Source organism: Oryzias melastigma, linkage group LG17, assembly GCF_002922805.2.
Source record: "Oryzias melastigma strain HK-1 linkage group LG17, ASM292280v2, whole genome shotgun sequence".
NCBI classification, from domain to species: domain Eukaryota; kingdom Metazoa; phylum Chordata; class Actinopteri; order Beloniformes; family Adrianichthyidae; genus Oryzias; species Oryzias melastigma.
This window is the reverse complement of record NC_050528.1, coordinates 557,786-582,117: the sequence shown is the minus strand read 5'-3', so window position 1 is coordinate 582,117 and position 24,332 is coordinate 557,786. Positions and strand designations below refer to the sequence as shown.

Below are 24,332 nucleotides of genomic sequence, written 5' to 3'. Positions count from 1 at the left end.
GCAACCTGCATGTTGTCCGGGCTACTTTCTAAAGAAATGAGCTGCTATTCCGGCTGCTAATCCCTGTGTGCCAGATCCTCTTTTAGCGCAGGAGCATCCCCTCTAAACCCATGTCAAACATGTCAGTGTTTCTGTTACAAAAGGTTGAAGACCATCTGGCACGCAGTGAGATGAGCAAGCACAAGCAAGCTCAGACATCTGAGCTATGACATTCTCCTGCACCCTCAGCCTCCATAATCAGACTCATTATTTCTGCTGATGTATTTCAGCAGAACACAAAAGGAGAAATGATGGGGAGGGGGGCGGGGGTGTCATCTCAGATATGATCGTCTCCAGTGGAGATCAGACCGGAAAGTTGGGTAAACTCTAGAACTCTGATGCGGCTTCTGCTGGTCCAGAATGATCCGCGCCTCCTCATCTTCGCACTGACCTTCAGGTCGCAGAGAATCCATCCGAGTCGATCTGAAGCCTCATGGTTTCAGAGAAACGGCTTCTCGCAGCACAAACGAGTGTTTAGAGAGCCAGTTTGTGAAAATGCGTTGGAGCAGTGAGGGGAAAGATCGCATTTCCCACCAAGCAAATAAACTTGTGAGTGGTGAAATCCAGAAATCACAGTGGAGGGGTTTATTTTGGTTCCAGCATGGCACGGCCCTGCAGATCTGTGCAAACCACAGACATGCCGTGCCAGAGCGCCGCTGTCATGCGGCTGCAGCCAGCACCGCTTGTTGATACAGATAATCCAACGTGTGTTTTCTGCCACTCAAGCACTTAGGGAGGCATCTCTGTCAGCAGCAGCGCCTAACGCCTTCCCACCTAAGCTGAAGCTTAAACTAACAAAAGGAGATGCGCTGTCCTTACCGTTCGGCCGGCTAATCCAGACTTAGCTGCGTGGCGTCGTCTTCAGCTGACCTCCTCAGGCAAGTGCTGGCGGGGTGAGTCCATCCTCATCACAGCCGAGCGCTGAAGTCAGGACTCCTGCTTCTCCTCAACAAAGTCATCCTGGTCTGGCAGGTTTGGGAGGGTCCTGAAGCTCTTATTTATGTTTCATGGTTACACTTCCATAGAGGAAATCTGGGAGATCAGCGCTCCTCTGACTGACGGCTTGGATTGTGTCGGAGCGATCCATTCAAAGTTCAGGAAACTCCCGCTCCTCAGTTCGCTGCAAAAGCTTCACCCTGAAACAGAAGAATGCAGCGGCGCTGAGGTTCAGCGGCCTTCACTTTGGCCCCGTCCGCTCAGCAAACATCTTACCTTCTCCTTCCAGCAGCAGGTCTTCTGCTCAGCTCCGACGACGGACGTCTGCGGGCGGAGAGGATGGGTGGTGGTGAGGAGGGAGAGCGTGGTTACCGTAAGTGGAGCACAGAGCTCCTCTCTGATGCCTGTCTGCCTTCCCCCCTCAAAGGTTGCTCCTCCTCCTCCATAGTTGTGCTTGTGGGCCGAGTCGGATTACTCCTGATATGTTAATCTTTCTGGCTCTAACACCAGGAGCCCTGAAGGATGCTTTGGCCCGGCCACCAGCTTACGCTCACCTTCTGCCGCGGGAGAGCCCGCCGTCTTAAGCGTTTGCCATTTGGTAATAACCTCAGATGGGCCGGGGTCTGCTGCACACACTTTTCCAATCTTTTAGGAGGAATTAGGAAAGTTGACAATTGGCTTAAACGAGCAAAGACCAAATTAACCCCGTTCAGATGGAATTATCGCGGCGAAGGTACTTTGTGATTAAATCTACAGTTGGCCGCAGATAAAAGCGGGGATGTTGTTGTTGAGGATCTCGCATTCTTCAGCGTTTTACCTCTGGAGCCCCCGAGCTGCAAATGAGGAGCAGATGGTCGAGCGCCGTCGGCCGCCGCTTAAACACACGGCTGGTCCGGAGCGAATGCGTCAGGTGTGTGTGGGGGTCAGGGAAGCTCCGCCCCACAGGTTCAGCGTGAGCCGGCGTGTAACTGCTGATGGAAAGAGAAGCGCCCCCCCCCCTCATGACAGAGAAATGAAGCTAGAATCCCAACAGGAAACGAGTGACTCCGTTCATTCTGGCGGCGTGACTCACTCCCACTTTCTAAACAAACGCCACTTTTGCATCGGTGGCGTGAAGCAGACGAGCTGCAGCTCCTGCGTTGGTGTGGGGGGGACTCCTTCATGAGGAGCTGCTGTTGGCCTGGTTCCTCACCAGCAGGTGGAACATCAAGAAACGTGACACGTTCGAGTCCAGCGGAAGGCCGCTCCACATCTCTGGCCCAGACGGAGCGAACGGGGCAGAAACATTTCCTGACAGCAGCAGGAACATTTCATCTCTGTGCAGATTGTCCACAGATGTGTCGGTTTTTCAGCCTTCAAAGTTGTTACCGGCAGAACCGAGTCACATTCTGACGAAGGGCTCGGTCGACCAGATCACGGAACCACGCCGACGTTTGAACACATGAGAAAAACAAAACAATAAAGTATGTTTCCAATTTCCATAGGACGGAGCGCCACGCTGGGCCGATTGAACCTTTCCACTGGGCGTGGGGAAGTGAGGAAACACATTTTGTTTAAGTTTGGCCAAGATTTTAAGGAAGCCCTCAATCAGTCACACTATAAACAGACCGAAGCAGTGGAGGTGTCATTAGAACGGCTGGAAGTAAAGCAGAAACGCTGCTGCTCCACTTGCACAATATGCGGTTTGATGATTGGCCGAGTCGCCTGCTGCCAAGCGTGGTGTCCGTCAGCGGAAAGCTGCCTCTTCCAGTCTAAACTAAGTTTGTGAGGAGGATGCAGCTATAATGAAGGCCTTCTCTGTCTGAGGAGCCGAGGTGGATGGATGCATCTCCACCCGCCTGAACACTCATGTTTACCTGCAGAACTGCAGCTCTGCTCCTGAAGAGAGAGCAGACAGATGCTGCCCTCTTCTGTCAGCCACGAGTAACTGCACTCAACACCTCCACTTCTCAACAAATCTGTTTATTATCACTGTAAAGAATTTCAGTGTCATGAAGGTAAAACTGTGGTCTGATCCCTCCTTTTGGGATCAAAGCCCCTCCCACCATCAGGACCAAGAGGCTGCCGCAGCACTCTCAGCGTTTTGGGCGCCGAGTGTCTGGCTGTGGATCTGCGCCTCAGAACCCACGGACACTCGTCGCTGGCGTCTCCGAAGCACATGTTGGCGGGTAGGTCATCATTCTGACCCCAGGAGCAGACGTCACAGTCGGGGGGGAACGTCCCCAGTTTGATGTCTTCCAGCGGATCCGGTTCTGTCTGAACCTCATGGAGCTCCGCAGGTGAAGATCGTTCAGGTGGACTGAGCGTCATTTCAGGACTTCTGTCCTCATCTTGTGGCGTGTTTGTCTCCTCCCTGGGTGGAGGTTTGCTGAAGTTACACATCGACTTGCATCCCAAAGCTACGACTCTTAAGCCCTCTCCTTGCAGGTCTCTGAACGCCCTTCTGACCTTCTCCAGAAGGTCAAACTTCACCACCGTGCACGCGTGCTGGCCCAGCTCCTGGTGGCGTTTGGTGTAGCACTGGAGCTCTTTGGGAAGCTCCTCACCGGGAATCAGAATCCAGAGGGCAGAAATGCTGTCCGAAAGGCCCAACTTCTGGAGTAGCGTCTGGAGGAGGGAGTGATGCTCCGCCCTCCTGCTCTGCTCCTCGGCGGCGTTACAGATGAGCAGCAGTTTGCTGGTAGGAGAACACAGCAGCCATTGGGGAAGCGGCCGTTTGCGCCTCAACTTGGTGCGTTCATCGTTCACCTCCAGCAGGTCAGAGGACAGAGCAGCTTCCAGGGTCACGTGCCAGTCTGGTGTCAGGGTCTTTATCTGCAGCAAACGGAGAGACTCAGCCTCATTCTCATTCATACAGCTGGACAGTAAACCGCTGAACGCTACCTTCTTCAGACAGGTGAGCAGCTTGAGGCTGACGAAGCCGTTCCTGCTCTGCAGGTGTTTCAGCAGGAAGCCGTCCTCCGCCAGGTGAGCGTCAGTGAACATCTCCTCCAGCCGTGCTCTGATCTTCAGGAGCAGGCCGTCTCCACAGCCTGTCTGTACACCATCTCTACGACACATGACCCCGCCCCCGTCACGACACAAGCCAGCAACACAGATGAGCAGCGAGGTGGCGTTCATACCTGTTAAGAAGACTCATGGTTTCTGAAAAGTCGGACGGTTTCCTGGAAAAACCAGCTGAACTCATGGAGTCACTGCAGCAGAAATGGAGATTGTTGACGTCAGTTGATGCTGCAGAATCCACAATAAACGTTCGTAAAATGCTGGAATCTACATGCTGCTACTTCCTGTGCGTCTCCAACAGGCCGCTGAAGTTCTTCATCTGAAACCATGCCAACATGCTGAGAAGCTCTGAGCTCATTCTAGCCGAGGTTCTGAGATGAAGCTCGGACCAAAGAGTCCAGAAGCTGCTGAAGGTGCAAAGTCCTGCTTCGGTTCTTCTCATCTGCACGTAACTCTGGCTGCACGCTGCGTGACAGACTGAAAGAACAGCTCTTCATGAGCTGGACATGAAACTAAAACCTCCAGGTGTGATGAAGTACAGAGCTGCTGCAGGTTTCTGAGGAGGAGAAGCTCATGACGTCCTCACTCAGAAAAACATTCTGTGGGAAAAAGTCACTTTGTGATTGAAGTGCAACAAAGGAGATTTCAGAAATACTTTTTCAAACTTCAACTGCTTTGGTCAGATTTGTAGGATTCTGTCTCCATGGCAACAGCAGAGCAGCACGGCCGCAGGAAAAGCCTCCCAGAGCTTCACGTCTTCATGTGAGCGGCGGCGGGGGCTGCCCCGGTGGACTCTCAGACGGCGCTCGCCGCCCAACCCAAACACTGTGGGAAACTTGTGATGGAGAACTCTGCAAAGCAGCAGAGATCATGAATATCTCCCCCCCCCAAAAGCCGCTCACAGAACAATTCAGAACAGAACCGCCCAGACGGGCTCCCAACTTTCAGAAAGAAAACTCAGGATTCCAGAAAAGAGGAAATAGCAATCTGATATTTAAGTTTCCTAAACATCCACGTCTCATTCAGCTCGGTAAACGTGTCTGCAGGTCAGCCGGAACCAACCACTGTCAGTCCTGCGGGGGCTAAGAACGCCTAAAAGGAATCATCCATGTTGATGTTCTTCGGTTTCAAGTTGCCATGGTGACCAAATACTGCAACCACATTCTGGTTGTCGAGGAATCTTTTAAAATGAAGGAAGCATCTCTGATGCGTTTGAGAAACAGCCGAACGCCGTCTGAAACATCCAATCACAGACGAGCTCCAGGAAAAGGTTGGCGAGCCTCAGAGGAGAAACACCAGCAGAAAACAAAACAAGACCAGCATTTGTAAAAAAAAAACCCCAATCATTTAACTTTATTGACATCAACGTTTTTTCATCAACATTTTCTTTTCCGGTCTTTATTAACAAATAGAAAAAACAGACTGTGTACAACAGGTTTAGTTCCTACAGCACGAAGCATTCACAAGGTAAAAATGAAGCCGTCCAAGTCCCGCCTCCCTCCCTCCCTCCTCCTTCCTCCGCTCAGGAGGCCACGCCCCTCTGGTGGGGGAGGTGGGGTGTGCTTGTACAGTGAGGAGTAATCCGTTTGGATGGATGGGGGGTTGTGCTGTTTTCCTGGTTGGGATGGATGCTGTAGGACATGGTAGTACAGTAGATACGACGGCGCTTCCATGAAGACACTCGATTCTCCGCAGAACTTGATAGATTCTGAAGCTGTGCATATATCTATGTGTAATTGTACATATATATAATCAGTCATAATTATATATCTATATAGAGTTTATTCTTTATAAAACATTAGCAGGTTTCAGTCCAGAAGGCTGAATCGCTCTTGCAGGAATGGTTGGTTCTGTACAGGTTCTGAGTCTCCTGGGCTCGCATGGACCACACCCCCTCCTCTCAGTCCACGCGCCCCCACTCCGGAAAACAGACAGAACAAATGCAGGCAAGGAGATGGGTGTGGGGGGCCTCGAAGAGCGTCTCGACTCTGGAATCAGTCGTTTGTTCAGCGGGTCCAGAAGTTCTTCAGGCGGGTTCTGCTGCCGGAGCATGAAGGCCTCGATGCCGCAGGCGTCGGACATTTAACGGGACGTTTCCAAACAAAGACGACAAACAAACGGATGTGCTTCCACGTCTGTGCTCTCCTGGTTTGGATTAGTTACCGGGTTAGCGGTTCCAACAGAACCTGTGCGGTTCTTTCATTTAAAAGGCAATCAGAGTGTTGGAACTGTAAGCAGGAAAACATCAACGACACATAAAGGAATTAAAAAAATATATGCTGACAGAACTCTGAGAGCAGCCGCCAGGAGAACGGAGGTTCCCGACTCCCCTGCTAAAACACCCCTAACAATGATTATGAGAATAATGCCTGCCCGGGGGGGGCAGTTTAAGACAAAACACAACTCTGATAATAAAAAGGTTACAATGAAGAACAGAACACGAGTACTAAACATAAGATCAACATCAAGTATGAGAAGATGCAGAGGAGGCTCCTCCCACTGCTGCGTCTGGAGCAGAGGATGTTCCTCCCACTGTTGCGTCCGTCACGTCTGTACAAGAACCATTGTCAGTGCGGCGTCTTTAAAGCAAAAATCACAGGTGTTTTGTGAAGGCGGGGGCATCGCTGTGATTGGTTGAAACCCTCGTCTCCTGCTGCACCCCTGCGGGGGGTTCAGAGGACCAGGTGAGAGGATGGTGGCTGAGATGGGACACTTGGCACTCTCCTGCGAGGTCTGGCCCGTCAAGCTGCACGATGGGAGTGGTTACGTTGCATAGTGGTCAAAGCTCCCCAGGTACTCCAGAGCGGCCCGGTAGCACAGCTGGTACTGGTCCTGGGGGAGCAGAGGGCAGCAGTCAGAACCGGTTTCATTTGGAAGCAAAACACAGTTCCAGCAGCAGCTAGTTTCTACACCGACGAAGGACACCCAGAGCTCCAGCTCCCATCAGAAAACCAGGGAGATGGACTCCAGACCCCTCCCCCCTCGTCTGCACGCCGTACCTCGGTCTGCACCATGGCCGGCCTCTGGGTGCGAAGCGTCTTCACTGTCTGGAAGAGGTCGACCACGCCTTCGTACCTCATCCGCTCCAACACGATGCTGAGGGTGATGAAGACTCCGGTCCGGCCGACTCCGGCACTGCCAGACACATACAGGTTCTTCAGCAGAAGTTCTTCAGGCTTACCAGAACAAACCCGACGTTTATGGGTTACAGTTTTAAACGGATGGTTTTCCTCTAAGCTTCAATCTGAGTTTGAGATGAAGGCTTAGAAATGAACACGTCTGCAGTCGGTTATGATGTTCATGAATTCTGAGTTTCATCGTGACCATTCTTCACTCCATCATGTCCTCTGGTTCATCTGCAGTGTTTCCTCCTGATGAACATGGTACCATTGTTATCGACAGTTCCCTAAGCTCTGCAGTAGAGAACATAACCTGCGGCGTTCCCCAGGGTTCTGGACTTGGCCCTATTTTATTCATTTTATATTTGATTCCTCTTGGCAAACTTATTAATCAATTCAGCCACATTTCTTTTCATTTGTAAGCGGATGATATCCAGCTCTAATGTTCTTTCACGGAAAATGATAATTACAAACTACAAACCTGTTGTTTTTTACAAGCATTAAAACATGGCTGTGTAATAATCATTTAGTCTTGAACACCCAGAAAACGGAGACGTTGATTTTTGTCCCAGAAAATAAAACTCCTCCCATTAGACAACACCTTTGGTCTCTGAGCTCTTCTGTCCAATCAAGTCTCAGAAATCTTGGGGTGTTGTTTGATAAGTCCATGTCCCTGGAGGTCACTCAAAACAGAGAATAAAAGACTGTTTTTATCATCTAAGAAATGTGGCAAAATTAAAAAAGTATCTCGTCTGGATCAGACGTAGAAACGATTATTCAGGCTTTTATTTCTTCTCATCTAGATGACTGTAACTCTCTTTTTACCTGTTTTAACAAACGCTCCCTAAACCGTCTTCAGCTCGTCCAAAACTCTGCAGCGAGGCTTTTACCAGGAACCAGTAAACAGACACACATCACTCCACGACTGTCAGCATACATCTCTGACCTTTTAACCCCAGACTCTTTCGGCCCGGTCCTTGTGGTCTTCCAACCAAAATCTATGGACCATTCCAAAAACCCACTTAAAGCCTCGAGGAGATGTCTCCTTCCAAGGTGTTTCTCCTCGTCTGTGGAACTCCCTCTCAGATCGACTCCGTTGATGTTTTAAATCCCAGGTCAAGAGGTTTTTATTCAGGAGAGCTTTTAGTTGATTTTAGTCCTTGTTTTACTATGTCTTATTGTGTTTTTAGTTGTTTTATTATTGTTTTTTTATTATTTCTCTATTTTTTTACTTGATTTTATGCTCTTTTTGTAAAGTACTTTGTGATTCTTTCTATGAAAAGTGCTATAGAAATAAAGATCTCCTATTCTATTCATCATAGAGGTTTTGAATCTTCATGCTTTTTTCCCGTCAGGAGTAAAAACTTTATTTTAGTGTTTAAATACCCCCTCCGCTTTACTGATGTTCCTCCTTACCTGCAGTGAACCGTGATGGGGCCGTCCTGTCCAAACTGTTCCTTGGTTTTGTGCACCTGTCCAATAAAATCAATGAAGCCCTCTCCAGTTTTTGGCACTCCCTGCTCGGGCCAGTCCGTGAATTGGAACTGGCGGATTGTTCTGGATTGTCCATCCTGCCGGGAAACAATGAAAACCGTCAGAACACGGAACCGGTCCAGACTACTTGCTGAGAACTGCTCTCATCTGCAGTTTAGCTCTACAGCTGAACCAAAGAAAACCAAGGAGAATCTGAGGTTCAGAAGATCTGCAGGATGTTCCTGCAGCCGGGCAGGTATCAGAAGAACAACACAAGCAGAGAAATGTGTTCCACACAACCAACAAACAGCTCACACACAAACACATCAGAAGACAGACGCTGCAGCTGGAACACAACGCTGGAGATATTTATAACTCAGCTGAACTCCAGACACAAGAAGACGAACACTGACACACAAACACTTCACTGTGGAGCTTTTGCTTTTGTTGTCGTCAGGTTGTTGAGGAAACTAAGTCAAGAAGTTCTGATCCGTTCTACCCTGAAGTGAGTTACCGCAGCGTCATGTCTGCATACTGAACTGAAGATAAAAACACTTCCTGTTTCTGCTGCGCGTCTTTGAGAGAACACAAAGACGTGAAGGACAGGCGGGGAAGAGCAGACGAGACTGAGCAGACCACACTGCGCAGACGACGTTGAGCAGACTGGATTGAGCCGACCTACCCGGGCGTCCGTGACCTTGAACTCTCGCAGAATGTACTGGGGCATGTTGTATTCCGCCATGGGGTCCACCACAAAGTACTGGTACCGGGCCGAGCGCTCTGCGGGCCAGTACTGATGGCACTTTTCCTGCAGAGAGAAGGACAGAAGGTTTCTTCCTGCCTCCTAAAGCATTCTGGGTCTCAGGTGAACAAATGTTTCTGCTTCCTCCTGATTCAGTTCAGTTCATAAAGTATTGATGATGTTTGGAATTGCAGGAGGGGGTTCTGTATTTGTCCTGATTGAAGCTGAAATGAGTCTAACTCTACAGCACGTTCTGCTCTTGAACTCTGGATTCTAAGCTTCACTTTGGCTGCAGAAAAGGTGGAAAGCAGCTAAACGTGACAGAAGTCCAGCGTCACTTCCTCCTAACTTTTACAGATGTTCAGTTTAGCATCAAGACAAATGTAGCATTGAAATCTGTGTTTATCGTTCTCCTGTCAGACATAAACTCCAGAAAACGTTGCCATGAAGACGTCATGGCAACAAGAGAGCTGGAATAAAGTGCAGTGCAGGAATTACGCTTGGATTGCAGCCAGTTATCGACGTTTTCCAAACAGAAGCATCTTGGTTTGAACCCTAGAGGACTGCCACCATGGTGATGAGAAGGTCACGGTTCAGCGCCGTGTTTGAGCAGCAGAACCTGAAACGCTCTTACCCGGCCCATCTCTCGCAGCTTGGTGAGCATGACCACGATGGTGGAGTTGTGCTCCCACAGCATCCTCCAGAAGTCCTCGGTGGTCTCAGCCAGCGGTCCCTGCGTGGCCAGGTACGCTTTCTGCTGTCTGCGTCGACCGACGGAGAGAAAAGGGAAATCTAAACTTCAAACTCATGAAGGCTGGAAACTCGACACTTCACTACAACGGGGATTATGCATTATTGACATGTGGTTCCAGCTTCATCAAATCACTGCAGACAGAAGGAAAACGCTGCAGGTCTGAAGGTTCAGTTCAGATCCAAACGTTTCCTCAGCGCAGCAGCAGATTCTGCCTCTTTACTAACCAGACGACTGAAAGCTCAGATTCTCCCTAAAATCTTTACTTTGAGAAAACCAGTTTTTCTCATCAATTAATTAATCTGTTGAATCGTTTCTCACAAACGTTTTTCTTTCATTTCAGCTTTTTATTCACATCTATTCACCCTTGATTCAGTGTCATGGAGAGTTTTCTTTTTCCACCTTAGACTGATGGATGTGAAGAGCTGGACTATGGCAGGGAGGTGCACTCAAATTTAAAATATGGCTTGAAAAATACACAAATAAGATAAATATACATGTGTCCATTATTAAAAATCAAATATTTCTTAGACATGTCTGTTCAATGATTGCTTATTTCTGTGTGGGTTTTCAATGTTTCTTTGGGAAAAAAGTCAGTAATTTGCTAATTTCCTGTTTAAATACAAGAGAAAGCAGCAGGTGAGGCAGCGGTCCACACCTCCCCTACATGGCTGAGCAGCAGCTGATGCATGGACTCTACTGTTTTAGTCTATCTTCACTAATCCGCTTTATTTTTAACTTCTTCATTTTTCTATTTCTGTCCATCTGTCTGATTACATTGCTGCCAGTTTGTGACTCATTTAGTCTTTTTATACACTAAAGATGTGTTTTAGAAATACACCAGGTGAGACCCGCAGTACGCATGCTTCAAGACAGAGGGCGCTGGTGATCCCAGACAATGTGGCGCAATGGCTAAAGAATAAAAGAGTTAGAGGTAGAAAGTCAAGTGCAGCCGTCCAGATATTATTTAATATTGCTTAGCATAATTTTCTAAATGGAGGATTTTGTGTCTAAACTCAGAAATGTGTGGAGACTCATCACTGGTAGTGATCTCACTGAAACAAAGACTCAACATTCACGTGTTTCTGCAGAAGGAGCGACGCACAGACTTCATTCATAAGTAAAAGTAAGTCAATATTAACTATTTTGGTGATTTTTTTTTATTCTACAGTTTTTATACAGAAGAAAATGTTGAAATGAAAATTTAAACAACACACATAAACTGTTGTCAATCAAACGGTGAATCAGCTGATCTGCAGAGTTCAGATGTTTGTAAATCTGACTGATGACATCAGTGCCTCACCAGCCGTGAACCTCACCGCACGTCACTGGATTATGGTAACTTAGTAATAAATTAAATGTGGTAAATCATAATTATTGTTTCCTTTAAAGCATCTAACACAATATTTATTTTTATTGTCTTCTCTTTCCTTGGTTTGTGAAAAAGGTTTCAAAAAATCGATCTCAAACGTATCCTGTCAGCTGCAGAAATCTTTCATTCTAAAAGGTTCATAAAATAAAATAAAAATCAAAATATTTGATCTTTAGTTTCTGGATTAAATAAAAAATCTTCACAGAATCATTTAGTGGATCCGTCTGACTGATGAGATTATTTTACTGTATAGCGTAAAATAAAACGTGTAAAAACATTTTTGTTCATTTGAGGTATTTAGTTTTACAGCAATTATCAATAATAGTGTTTCTTCTCCTCCCTTTATCCTCTAACACAGTGGGGGGGTCTGATGAAACTACAGGGATGAGCTCATCCTGCTGCTGTCCTACGTGACTTCATCCCGCCGCAGTTCCCTCTCTCTGCACTGGGGGGCAGCAGCGCGCCGGTCAGCGGGACGGCTTTATCTCCGGCACACAGGAGCAAACAAACACACTCAGGTGTTTGCTGCACACGTCCACCTGCATGCAGGTGTAGGTGTTCTGCTGTCTGAGGCTGAACGCCTGATGACGGCGCTGCGGGCCAGCCGCTAACATGGAACTGGGAGATTAGGTTGAACGCTCACGGTCTCACGCCAACAGAAACCGACCGAGGGAGGGGGGCAAAAGGAGAGAAACAGAAGAACTCCTTCCATCATGAAGAGGCATGAGCGCTGCATTCTAAGATGATCCTCCCGCCGTCATGAAATTTCCCCCCAGCCAAAACAGACACCTCCACCCATGAGGGGGTTACCCCCCCCCATACACACAACTGCAGCATCGAAGGATGCAGACTTTCATTACACCCCACCCCCAAAACGCATAGCTTGAATCAATGACCCCCCCCAACCATTAGCTTAGCATATTATTGGCTCTTCTCCGGGCTCTGGGGTGAAGGGCACCGGGGGCCCCTGTTTAGCTTTATTTATGCAAGCAGCTTAATTACACGGCGCCACTGCTGCACACAACGGGTCCCGGCACGCACGGCTGTGTGCCGCCATGTTGGGAGGAGAGGGGGGAGGAGGAAACACTATAATAAGACACACTTGCTGCAATTAAGCTATTTACACAGCAACAATGGAGGACCCCCCCCCACCACCACCACCACCAGCAAGACTTAAGACCAGAAGAGGATGTAAGGGGAGAGGGGGGGCGGCATCTCTTTCATGGTCCAGAACCAAACAGAACCCGTTTCACGCTCGCTGAATCCTGACTTTACAGCAGCAGACCCTATGGCAAGCCAAAGGGGTCAGTAATCACCAGGAACAGCGCGGTAAAAATGCTGTATTGGCCATGAAAAACGCTGCTTTCAGTGCATGTTTTAAAAGTAACACGTAAAATACAGTCTTGTGTGGCCCCAAAACGGGCACAAAAAGCGGCGTTTTTTCGCGTATGACCTTGGGTCAAGATAATACAATCAAGATAATACTGTTGCTAAAAGTCATCAAAAGAAAATTAAAACATGAATAAGCTGCAGAATATTGCCGCTTCTACACATGCGGAAAAAAGTTAATGTCTCAAGGCTGTAGCCACTGTATTCACGCAAAACGGCGTATTTGACGCAAGTATGTGACACAACAGACAGACGGTTTATACGTGGGACACCACAAGACGCCATCATTTATGTGCTACTTTTAAAACGTCTGCCAAAAGCGGCGTTTTTCATGGCCAATACGCAGTTTTTTACTGCGGTTTTCCTGGTGATTTTTGACCCCTTTGGCTTGCCACACAGCTTGTCACTTCCTGTTCTCATACAGGTATCAAAAAACTGTAGCAGAAACTGATACCTTCACTGTGTGAACATGCAGAGTGCAGGAAGACACCAGAGACGTCGCCGGCTACACCTACGTGACATACATCACATGCGCTCAATGAACTACCATAACTCTTCAGCTAAATCAGCTGATTCTGACGCGGAGAAAACTTGGCTTTTATCGTGGCTGACGAAGCTAACGCTTCTATCTTGACTAACACAGCAACACTTTTAATGTGGCTAACACTTCTAACACGGCTAATGCTTCTAACGTAGCTTTTGCAGCTAACATTTCTATTGTGGCTAACTCAGCTAACTCTTCTAAGGTGGCTTTTGGAGCTAAAGCTCTTAATGTGGCTAATGCTTCTATCGTTGCTAACGCAGCTAATGCTTCTAATGTGGCTAACGCAGCTAATGCTTCTAATGTGGCTAACAAAGCTAATGCTTCTATCTTGGCTAGCACAGCTAACACTTTTAATGCGGCTAACACTTTTAATGTGGCTAACGCTTCTAACATGGCTTACGCTTGTGATGTGGCTAACGCAGCTAACTTCAACTCTGTACTGATTAGTGGTATTGATTAAAACTTAACGATACACATTTCTCCTGCTGATTCTTACTGCACATGTGCAAAGTCAGACAGCACAATAAACCACCGGCAGCGGTCGGTTTCCTGGTGGAGTCGTACTGCAGCCATAAAATAAAAGGAAAAACCTGTTTAACTTCAGCCAGTGAAGATAATTCAAATTAAGTGATCTTCACTGGTGCACAATCAGCTATTAAGGAGGTAACTTTAATAGCTAATTAGTAAATAATAATTAACACAAATAATAATAATTATTTTACCAATAATAATAGTGTCAATTCAATATTTGTGGTCATATCAAACCTCTGGTTCATCATTTTGTTGTGTTCTTAAATTTATCTAGTGTTTGCTATTTAGACTTTTTTGTTTTCTTTGAGCATACGGTCTTAAAATAGAATAGAATAGAAAATACTTTATTAATCCCTTTGGATGTCCTCAGAGAAATTCCGGTACCCTGAGGACCCATACGGTCTTAAATTTGGCTTTAAGTCTTAAATTTAACTTCTATAGATCTGCAGTCTTCCTGGTTAAAGGCTTAAAGAAATGACGGCAGCCTCCAGCTGCTGCACGCCGTTCGCTGACCTGTATCCGTCGATGCAGCTGGCGTTGATGTAGTCGGAGCCCTCCACGCCGCGGATGGGCTGCAGACAGACGCGCGTGGACTCGAACGGCATGATGTTGACCAGCCGGTTCTTGAACTTGTTGCAGGGCAGGTTGGCGCTGATGAAGCGGGATGTGTGGGCTTTGGAGTTGGCCAGCCTCTGAAAAGATGGAAACCAATCAGTTCTGCAGCTGGAGCGGACTCCAGACAGAGAGGATCATGGGGGTGATGTCACCGTCGATGGGTATTGACAGAAGGGGGGGTAACCTTGAAGGCTGTCCGTGTGTAAGTGTCAATCATTTGAAGCTGTCAGGCAGCGGGGTGGGGGGGTTGTTGTCCCTGGATGTTTGTGGATGTGCTGATGCTGCTGTGGGGGGGTCTCAGCACCAATGTCACAGGGATAAATTCTGAGCATCAGCTGATTCGGCAGATTAAAGGTGCCCCCCCACCACCTTTGACTCGGTGCAACAATAAAACATTTCCGTTTCCCTCCCAGCTGACGAGGTGAAGACCCCTCCAGCATTAAGTTACACCTGACCCCCCCACACACACCTTGAACTCCAGCTCCATTGCCGTGACGGTCTCCCCGGGCGGGGGCTGGGTGAGCTTCTGGATGTGGGCGTACAGGTTGCGCGCCGGGACCTCGGTGTTGCCGCAGGTGGCGGCCTCCAGCAGAGCCTCGTGGATGAAGATGTACTGGTCCTCCGTCTGCACCATGTAGTTCCTCTGCGCGCGCATGCACGTCACGTGCCCGTAGATGTCCACCGTCTTCTCGTGCTTCATGCGCTCCAGCATGGCGTCGATCACGATGAAGCAGCCGGTCCGGCCCACGCCGGCGCTGGGGGACGGACGGACAGAGTTCACATCAAAACCAGAGACGTTTCAGGATCCCTGATGCGCTCGCTCACAGAGGATGCTAAACTTCTATAACATTCACGTCGTGTTTTCTATGATGCGTTTCTAAAACACGTCATTGGCACAATCAAAACTTTCATTAACAAACTTCAGCGCCAGTGTTTTTAGAATCATTACTCATCAACCATTTATGTGATTAACATGACTGAACAAAATGTCGACTTTGCATCGATGCACAACACTTCACCAACAGGCTGCATGAACCGCGTATCTGCATCACATTCAGCCGATTAAACAGTCAAACATGTAAAGCATGTTAACCCTTCCATGCATGGAGGTCACTACAGAGAATTGATTACAAATATATGATATAAACCATCAGATACTAAACAAAGAGAAGATGCTCAGTACAGAAATAACAGTTCATGGATTTGATTGGAAGCTAGATGATGACTCGTGGAGGTCACGACCCTTCTGTTACATTATACCCAGTTCAGAGAAATTGTCTTTAACCATGTTTTACATAAATCAACCTATAGAGAGAGGAACCATCATTACATGATATTTCAGATATGGATGTTTGGTGGAGAGATAAATATATCTGTAAAGAATTTAAAGATATACATTTTTCTTAATTCATTTCTAAAAACTTTGTTCTGTATCCCTAAACATGAATAATTTACAGAATAATTTATTGTTACATACTCAAGGTCCAAATAACACAACTATAAAAAACAGAAACTCATGCATAAAATGTACAATAATTATTCATATAAAAATACTAAGACCAATAGACAAAAGAATCAAAGTAAAACCACATTACAAACTTAAAAATATGTCCATACCAGAACCTCCAGACTGGAGACTGATATCTAAGAGTGCTGCGCTTTCTATCACTGAAGGGTAAAATGTCGTTCTCTCAGGCATTAAGACGTTGGATAAAACCGTAAATAAAATGTCTAAAAAGAGCCTGGAGAGTGTGAATGCTAAAGAGCAAACATAAATCTCCGCTATATCAAATCTGTGTTTATGTTCTATGATTCTGGACTTATCTCTCTATGAAGGTTTGAATTCTGAAAGTTAAAACAAGACACAGAATTTCTTAAAGAGTGAATCCTACGTTGTGGACTTTGTCGATTGTGGGTTATTTTTAGAATATAACCCTCAGGATAAATGAGGGAACCCCATAGCCTCGTTTCCACTGAGCAGTACGGTCCGGTTTGATCCGGTATTTTGAGCGTTTCCGTTGTTAAGGGACCCAATAAACAGTTCTGACCCGTACCTCTTGAGGGCCCCCATCAGTTCATAGAAAAATAGAAATAGACGGTTGGGGCGGAGCCGCTGTAGACACTCTCTGATTGGCAGAAAGTGATGACAACATTAGAAAGCATCAATATAGCGCTAAGCTAGCGATTCCATTTTCCTCTTTACGGCGGTGTTCTTCACCTGCAACTTTCAACTTTCAAACATTAAATTCCTGTTCTAAACAATGTTTAAAAAGTTAAGCCAGAAAAAGACGAGCTGCTGGATGACCTCTATTGTTGTTGCTTAGCTAGTCGCCGCACTGCAATGACACGCTAGCGGTCTACACCACGCATGCAAACAAACCGCTCAGTCGAAGAGAGGTTTCGCTGAGTGGAAACACTGCAGAATTAACTGGTCCGGACCGTACTACCCCTTACCGGACCGGACCGCTCGGTGGACATGAGGCTAAAGTAACTTGTTCCATGTTTTCTGCCCTGCAGTTCCTCGTCATTCCACTAGGGACAGTAGTGCATTTCAAAATGGCTGCTTCAATTAAATCTCAAAAACACTTTTGGAAGAAAATGTCTGAACTTTTTGGTCAGTATAATTTCTTAATTGTTATTTTTAATGACTGCTTGCTGTATTAGAATAATTCTAAATTAGTATATAAATAACTTTAAATTGCAGTTACATTGTGTTAAAAATGTGTGGATCAATGAGAGACAGTTGCTAACTGAGGCACTTTTTTTCCTGAAGACTTGTCAATACTTTTGGATCTTAACATTGCTGTGAACAAAAACTTAAACCTCCTAACAGATCATAACTAATATCATCTGTAGGTGATGTCCTGGGCTTTACAGGGTTAACCACAAACCCTGTTCTGGGTTCTGAGCTTCTGTTTCTGTGCCTCCAAACTGGTCTGAGTGAGTTTGAAGCAGCAGCGTCTGCAGGAATGCTGAGCCGTCAATCATAGTCGTATTGATCCGCTTGTTCTACAACACTAATCTGAAATCAAAGGTTTAGATGTTTCAGCTTCAATTCTGTTCCACCTGGTTCTGACAGCCGTCTGTGCCAACAGGAAACGTCTCCTCAGCAGGCCATGGATCCTCACTACACACTTCATAGGTGAACATTTTCACACCTTTATCTCTTCTTTAAACTCTCAAAGTTCAAACCTTCATAGAAACAGCCAATCAGGACGCAGAACACAATGTACTGTAAAAAGTCCAGAAAGGAGGATTTGTGAGTCCATCTTAAGAGGACCCAACAATGAAATGAAGTCAATGCTCATCAGATGCCAAAGAGTTCTAGCAGCATCTGAAGGAGCAGGATCCTCACCTGCAGTGGACCACCATGGGGCCTGCATCCAGGGGGTTGCAGGCCTTGACCCGCCGCAGGAAGGCCAGGATGGGCGTGGGGTACTCAGGCACCCCGTGATCCGGCCAGGCCATGAACTGGAACTGCCTCACTTCCCTCTTCTCATTGGAACCGTTCTGGGGGGCAGGTGAGCGTGATTTTAGACGGACAGCTTTAACACAAACGTCTCATGCTGGGAAAATGCTTAGAAGACGGCAGATGAAGCCGTTTGAGTCCTCCTCTGCTCTCGCCCATGAAAATGTCTCTACTGTGGGCTGTAGTTTATGCCCCCCTCTGCAGCTTCATCTCTGCATGCTTTTATCTGTGATTGCTGCCCCCTCCCCTCAGGTTTTGTTAACATAAAAGGACTTTTTGTGAGCAGAGTGGAACCAAATGAACAGAAACGTCTGTGCAGATCCGTCATCGTCTGACCTCAGCAAACAGAACTCTGGAGCCGCTCGAGTCCGTGAACTGAACTCAGAGTTTCTCTGAAACCCATCCTAATTGAAAAGCAGAAATCGCTGCAGCCAGAGGCTCCTCTTTAATTGAGGATTATAACAACGCTGGAAAAAAACAGGATTGAGAACGGAGGGAGAGAAATCAAAGCAGAGGAGAGCATGAACGGAGGAAAAGCGACAGTGACAGCCTTTACCTTGTAGAGAGCGAAGGTGCGGACGCTGTAGGTGGCCAGCTCCACGGTGTCCAGCATGGTGACCTGGATCATGCCGTAGGTCTCGGTTCCTCGCGACGGCCAGTACTGGTCACACTTCACCTATGAGAGAGGGCGAGCTGTCAGGACGGAGCTGCTGATGTGGATGTGGAGCGTCCAGGAGGTCATGCCAAAGGCCCCGCCCCCTCTAATTAAAACCTGAGGACAGCTCCAGCTTCACAGGTGTGAACGTGCACGCCTGAGCTGAGCGGGAGAGCTGGCTTCCTTCCTCCCAGCCTCTGATCACATTCAATCAGGTAATTGCTCAGTGCTTTGCAGACCTTTGTCATGAACGCTTTTGGCGCCTTTGTGGCGGCGCCGCCTGCTTTGTGGAGGGAGATGTGTCTAAATACCCGGGCTGGCCACCTGTGACGGGGACAGCAGGTCGGACCACCTGGCTCCATATGTGAAGGCCCGACTGTTTTGGAAAATGAAACGTTTCGCCGTTCTCACTGCGGTCTGGCTTTAAATCAGGAGTTCCTCAGAGGACCCCCCCCCCGCGAGGATTCATGTGCTTTCAAAACACAATCTGAGTGCGGCCGACAACACGCCACACTTCAGGAGACGAGGAGTCACATGGTTCCAGAAAGAAGCTGCCGCGGCCCGACGGTCGGTTCTGTCTGCAGCTTCTGGTGCTGTGGAGGTTTTCAGACACGTCTGTGTTCATCCGACCAAGTCTGCAGCAGAACCGGGTTCTGGTCATTTTGAAGAAAAGCTCAGAAAGTGTGAATGACTGGATGATCATCTGGACGCTGACAGGCGGACACGCTCGTGCAAAACATGCCACCCCCCTCACAGTCCACCCCCCAGAAGCTGCACTGACTGACGGATGTTTGTGCAGACTCAGAAACAGAGTGCTTTCCGTCTGACCTTCATCGTGTTTGTGTTTTCAGAGCCAGTGAGGATCTGCTGCTGTGGGATCTCCTCATGCTTGTCCAGCTGCTGCTCTCTCTGGCAGCAGAAATCCGCTGGTTGTGTGGTTGGAGCGTGACTCACCACCATATGCGCCCAGAACTTTTTTTGGAAAGAAAAAGTTCTGGGTGCTGACTGAAGGTGGAAGGCAGATCTCTCTTGCGGCTCCAGTTAACTGGTCAGCAGGAAGCGCTTTGATTATGTGTGGAGGTGTTTCCAGGAGCGAGCAGCTGTCCGCCATTCATGATGCTCCACTCTAATTGGCTCTCTACGAATGCCTGGAAAGACTCCGCCCACCTCCCTGCATCTGCAGTGACTGCGCAGAAACAAAGGAGCTCACCCTGGAGTGGATTTGAGCGGCAGTTCTCCCCACTGACCAGGACCTTCATGTTCGGCTTCTGACAGACTTTCTGATGCGGCGTCTCTTAGAGAGCCGCCGCGGCCGCTCCTCAAACGCCACGCACGCCTCGCAGATGGAGGCGAAGCTAGAAAAACAAACTTTGCTGCAGAAGAGCGTCTGTGTCTGCAGCTCCCTCGTGAGATCTGCACAAAGACAACAAGCCGCTGAACGCCCTGTAAAACACACATCCCAGAATCCCTTTGGCTCTCTGCTCACAACAGCCGAGATCCTTTCATTCCAGATTCACTTCTGTGGAGATTATCGTGCCTAAATGAGGGCAGGGAAATCAATTTGTGATAGAATTGAAATAGGACACGCCCCCAAGGTGGGAATTTATTACTGAAAACATCCGTCCATGGCGCTCTCACTAATCGAGAAGCACCTGGCTGCAGGTAATCTAGCGGATGGAGCTGACGAGCTCATGGATGTCCAACCGAAGCTGTTTATTTTCACTGCGTGAACTTCTTAGCTTTTCATTTTTACTACTGGAACTCTGTTTTTATACAAGTTTCCCTCAGTGTGTTTGTGAAAAATAAAAGAGAGGTTTCGGCTGGAATCTCCTCACTCCGAACTGTTTCCCATGATGGCGGTGGGCGGGATTTTCATGGGGGACCGTGGAGTCTCTGCAACTTTGAGACGATGTTGGTGCTCGTTATTCTAGAACATTCCTGTCATTTCCCATCCCAAAATGAAATAATGATCGGTTTCCTCATTGTTAGATTTCTAAAAGCAGACAGCTCAGTTAGGCTCCGCCCACCACAGTACCGTTCTGCATTGCAGCTGTCAGACGTTCATCATTGACATATTTATTAAAATAAAAGATCGCTTTTGGCCAAAAACTACAAAGAAATGCCATATTCTCTATTTGTCTCCTTAAAATGTCAATCACAGAATGTTCAAATAAGTTTATTTTAGAGACGTTTTACGGCGCTGATCTCACAGCTGCACGACATAACGCCTGAGGGCGTCCGCCGGTTCCAAAGGGTTAAGAAAATAACGATAATAATGAAATAAAAATACAGCAAAAACCAACAATAATAACATAAGCAACAAAAAATAACATAAAAGTAAGACTTCCATTTTCGAGATCACAGACTCCGCCCTTTAACAGCTTCCATGGGACATCCATCGGCTTCAACAGGTCTATCCGCCATCTTACCTGCAGCTAGGTACTCTTGCACTAACCAGAATAGGGGTGTGCATTGGTGAGAGTCTGGCCAATTGAGGCTCAGCGTGGTCAGCCAATGGTTGGGGGTTTAGGTGGAAAACAAAAGAAAGACGCAGAAGGATGCTCATAATAGTGAATAGTGTGAATGCTTTGTAATCATTCACACTCTAGTGATCCTGTTTCTCTTCATCATTATTCCTCATTTATTCTTCTGTTCGTTTTTTGATTCATAAAAATTCAATTACACTTTTACCAATGTCTGCAATCTTGGCATCAAAGCGTTCAGCTTGTTAAGGACATTCATGTTGGTACTTTTGGTATTCGCACATTTCCGGGTTTTAAGATTTTACACAATTAATGTGAATTTTCATCCCCATAGAAATTAAACGGGAATTTTTTTCACATTTCTGCAAATTCTGCAATCAAAACATTCAGCATGTTCAGGACATTCAAGTTTTTACCATTTCTTTCAATTTGTTTTAATTCTGCACCAATTTTGCAAGTTTTTTTCATGTAATTCTTCAAATATTTGCGCACTTTCTGCAAACTATGCAGGTTTGGTATTAAGACGTTTAGCACGTTCAGGGCATTCATACTTGTACTTTTGATATTTTATGCATCTCAAAGTTTTTTGCGATCTTTGTGCACTTTGAAACCTATGGAGTATTGGTATCAAACGTTCAGCACATTCCTGCTGTTACTTTTTTTGAAAAAAAAAATTACATAATTTTTTTATTTTTATGCCAATTTTGCAATTTTTGTTCATGTAATTTCTTTCAAATATTTGTGCACTTTCTGCAAATTATACAAGTTTAGTATTAAAATAATCAGCCCAATCAGGACATTTCCACTGTTACTTTGGTATTTATACATTTTACGAAATGTATGCGATATTTTCAAATTTGTTGCACCTTCTGAAAATTATCTAAGTTTGGCATCAAAATGTTCAGCATGTTCAGGACATTAAACAGCAATTAAAGTGAATTGCTTCAGCGTCCTCCGTGACCACATGCATTCACATTATTGCAGGTAATGCAACTTTTCTGATTAAATATTGTTTTTAGCATTTTAAATCCATACAAGTATCAGCAAACAAAACATTGCGAGATATCGCTGAATGGATTTCCCTCTACATCCCTGGAGCAGAACGTTCCTTCTGGTCTGACTGATGACTTCCAGCTCGTGGAGCTCCACTTTAATCTGAGGCCGTGCGGCGAGTCTGCTCAGCAGAAAGCGAGCAGCAAACTCTGAGGAGGTTTCATTTCTTTTTAAATTGCTTGTGTCGCAGCGGTTCTCTTTATTTAATCCCCGCATGTGTATGTGCAGCTGCATCTGCAGCATCACAGCCTCCTTATCTGTCACACGTGCGCACGCCTCTGAAATTGCCACTCAGACGCGTTAAATGTACAGAACGGCGTTGGTGAGGACACGTGCGCCCTCAGCATCATGTTAAAAGTCATTGGATGAAAAGCATCAGAGTAAACATCCTCTGATCCAGGAGGACAGCCCATAATTTCTTCTAATGACTGATGGAATGGGGGGGTCAGCCTGAAAACAGGATTTTGAACATTTTAAAGCTTCAGTTTGGATGATCGCAGCTCCAGGTAACATCAAACATCTGAAGTTCAGCAAAACGCGCTCTTTCATTTCTGCTGCTTTCATGGTTTTCTTGCATCGTCTGCACGCTAACAAAGAAGAAAGGGGGGGGGGGGGGCTGCCTATTCCTCTCAGGAATTTGAGAGGATGAGTTTGTGATGGTAATTACTGGAAGCAATTCCAGTTTTGAAGCTAAAGTTGCCACGCGCTGCCTTCTCTTTTCTTTTATTAGCTTGGCTGTATTTAGGAAGCGCACGAATGACGACGGCTGACAATCCTCTTTAGCTCCAACTTCAGGAATCTGATTATGGCGCCGAGGCTTTTGAGGGCCAGACGGAGAAATGAGACTGCGACCTTAAAACCAAAGAAGTGAGAGCAGAACTCTTCTCCATGAGGACGCCGTCTGAGCAGAAAGTCGAAACATGAGGGAGAATGCGTCCACAGCTGGGTTTTTAGAGGCCACGCCCCCTCAGAAGAAGTTCCCTTTGAACCCCGACTTTGATCAATGCAGCTTTAGAGGAGCACAGCAGTGCTAGCTTCCTAACTGTCAACATCAACTCAACGCTCCTGTTCTCCAGCGGTTCCTGCGACTCCTTCAAACCTCGACAGCCAGGAAACCTTTAACCTCCCGTCATCAGTAAAACAGTCTCACTGTCATTCCGACGTCAGTGCATGTGTGGGCGCTCACCCGGGACTTCTCCTCCAGTCGGGTCATCATGATGATGGTGCTGGACCTCTGCTCCCACACCATCCTCCAGAAGTCGCTGAGCGTCTCCGGCAGCGGCCCCTGCGTGGCGATGTAGGCGTTCTGCTTCCTGTAGCCGTCGATGTAGTTGGCGTTGATGTAGTCGCTGCCGGGAACGGCTGTGAGACAAACAACCATCACGATTCTGAGGCCTCTCCAACACACGGACGAGGGGCGGAGCTCCTACCGTCGATGGAGGTCAGCACCACCCTGGAGTGGTCGTAGGCGATGACGTTTGCATAGCGGTTCTTTGGTTTGTTCACCTCCATGTTGGAGTGCTCCCAGGTGAACTGCTGGCCCGGATCAATGGACTGAGAGGAGAAACAGAAGACAGTCAGACGCTTCAGGATTGTGGGAGGAGCCTGAGGACGCTGCGTCTCATCTGAGGGATTTCCTCTATTTAACCAGAAACAGCTGAGAGTTAGAAACCCAGTCAGACGCTTCACAGGACTGAAACAGGAAACCACCGGCAGACACTGAGGTTCATGTTAAGAAGATGAAAAATCAAATCAAACATCAGTATTGTTCTGCTCTAACAAGGGTAGCTGTGGTAGAGAGGTCGGCCTCTGATTGGAGGGTCTGTGAGGGGTTGGGACGGCAGACAAGTGCTGGAGACGTGCACGTGGTTTAGACGTGCACCTCAGAGAAGCTGCTGCTCTGCAGCGAGACTTCAGTTTCCTCCAGCTTCTTCTCTTCCTTCAGATCTGAAGCTGTTTCCAGCCATGAGAAGAAAACTCTGTTCAGAGACCGAACATGACAAACGGAGGGCTCCTCAGCCGGGGGACGCCCCCGTCCCCGCCCCCGCCCGCCAGATCCCCACTGCAGCTTCTACTCACAGTCCAGACGTCAGATTCCTGAGAGTTCAGTGAACCTGCTGGGGGGGGGCAGGTGAGATGGAGAGGTGAGGAGCAGATG

The 24,332-nt window shown here is 47.2% G+C and overlaps 2 protein-coding genes and 1 long non-coding RNA gene across 4 annotated transcripts in view; 1 reads left to right on the top strand and 2 right to left on the bottom strand.

Annotated features, from left to right (window-relative positions):
- Positions 1 to 2,921: 2,921 nt before the first annotated feature.
- On the bottom strand, positions 2,922 to 4,632 carry LOC112147369 (la-related protein 6). Of its 2 annotated transcripts, none has more exons than XM_024273705.2 (4): positions 4,260 to 4,632; positions 4,098 to 4,169; positions 3,859 to 4,024; positions 2,922 to 3,789 (listed from the first exon to the last, which is right to left on the bottom strand). In XM_024273705.2, exons 1-4 carry the CDS (start codon positions 4,418 to 4,420, stop codon positions 2,965 to 2,967), a joined length of 1,224 nt encoding a protein of 407 aa, XP_024129473.1. In that variant the 5' UTR covers positions 4,421 to 4,632; the 3' UTR covers positions 2,922 to 2,964. The 2 variants fall into 2 exon arrangements, with proteins under 2 accessions (XP_024129473.1, XP_024129474.1); XM_024273706.2 differs by having other exon boundaries at positions 4,250 to 4,628.
- A 668-nt stretch (positions 4,633 to 5,300) lies between these two features.
- LOC112147723 (receptor-type tyrosine-protein phosphatase F) overlaps positions 5,301 to 24,332 on the bottom strand; it is a 112,633-nt gene continuing 93,601 nt past the window's right edge. Inside the window, exons 21-31 of the mRNA XM_036216241.1 lie at positions 23,605 to 23,728; positions 23,361 to 23,536; positions 18,540 to 18,659; positions 17,870 to 18,024; positions 14,984 to 15,269; positions 14,413 to 14,591; positions 9,947 to 10,073; positions 9,253 to 9,378; positions 8,514 to 8,668; positions 6,978 to 7,113; positions 5,301 to 6,810 (exon numbers count right to left, since the gene is read on the bottom strand). Coding sequence (XP_036072134.1) covers positions 6,742 to 6,810; positions 6,978 to 7,113; positions 8,514 to 8,668; positions 9,253 to 9,378; positions 9,947 to 10,073; positions 14,413 to 14,591; positions 14,984 to 15,269; positions 17,870 to 18,024; positions 18,540 to 18,659; positions 23,361 to 23,536; positions 23,605 to 23,728 — 1,653 coding nt within the window. The 3' untranslated portion in view covers positions 5,301 to 6,741. The remainder of the gene's footprint in view (positions 6,811 to 6,977; positions 7,114 to 8,513; positions 8,669 to 9,252; positions 9,379 to 9,946; positions 10,074 to 14,412; positions 14,592 to 14,983; positions 15,270 to 17,869; positions 18,025 to 18,539; positions 18,660 to 23,360; positions 23,537 to 23,604; positions 23,729 to 24,332) is intronic.
- Positions 11,020 to 13,703, top strand: LOC112147372. Its single transcript, XR_002919445.2, has 2 exons — positions 11,020 to 11,189; positions 11,794 to 13,703. It is a non-coding gene; the product is annotated as an uncharacterized LOC112147372 (long non-coding RNA).

Coding starts and splice junctions, on each gene's coding strand:
- LOC112147369 (XM_024273705.2), bottom strand. CDS start 4,420: ATGAGAAGAACCGAAGCAGGACTTTGCACCTTCAGCAGCTTCTGGACT. Junction 4,170..4,259: donor CTGTTGGAGACGCACAGGAA/GTAGCAGCATGT, acceptor TTTCTGCTGCAG/TGACTCCATGAGTTCAGCTG. Junction 3,790..3,858: donor TGCTCACCTGTCTGAAGAAG/GTAGCGTTCAGC, acceptor CGTTTGCTGCAG/ATAAAGACCCTGACACCAGA.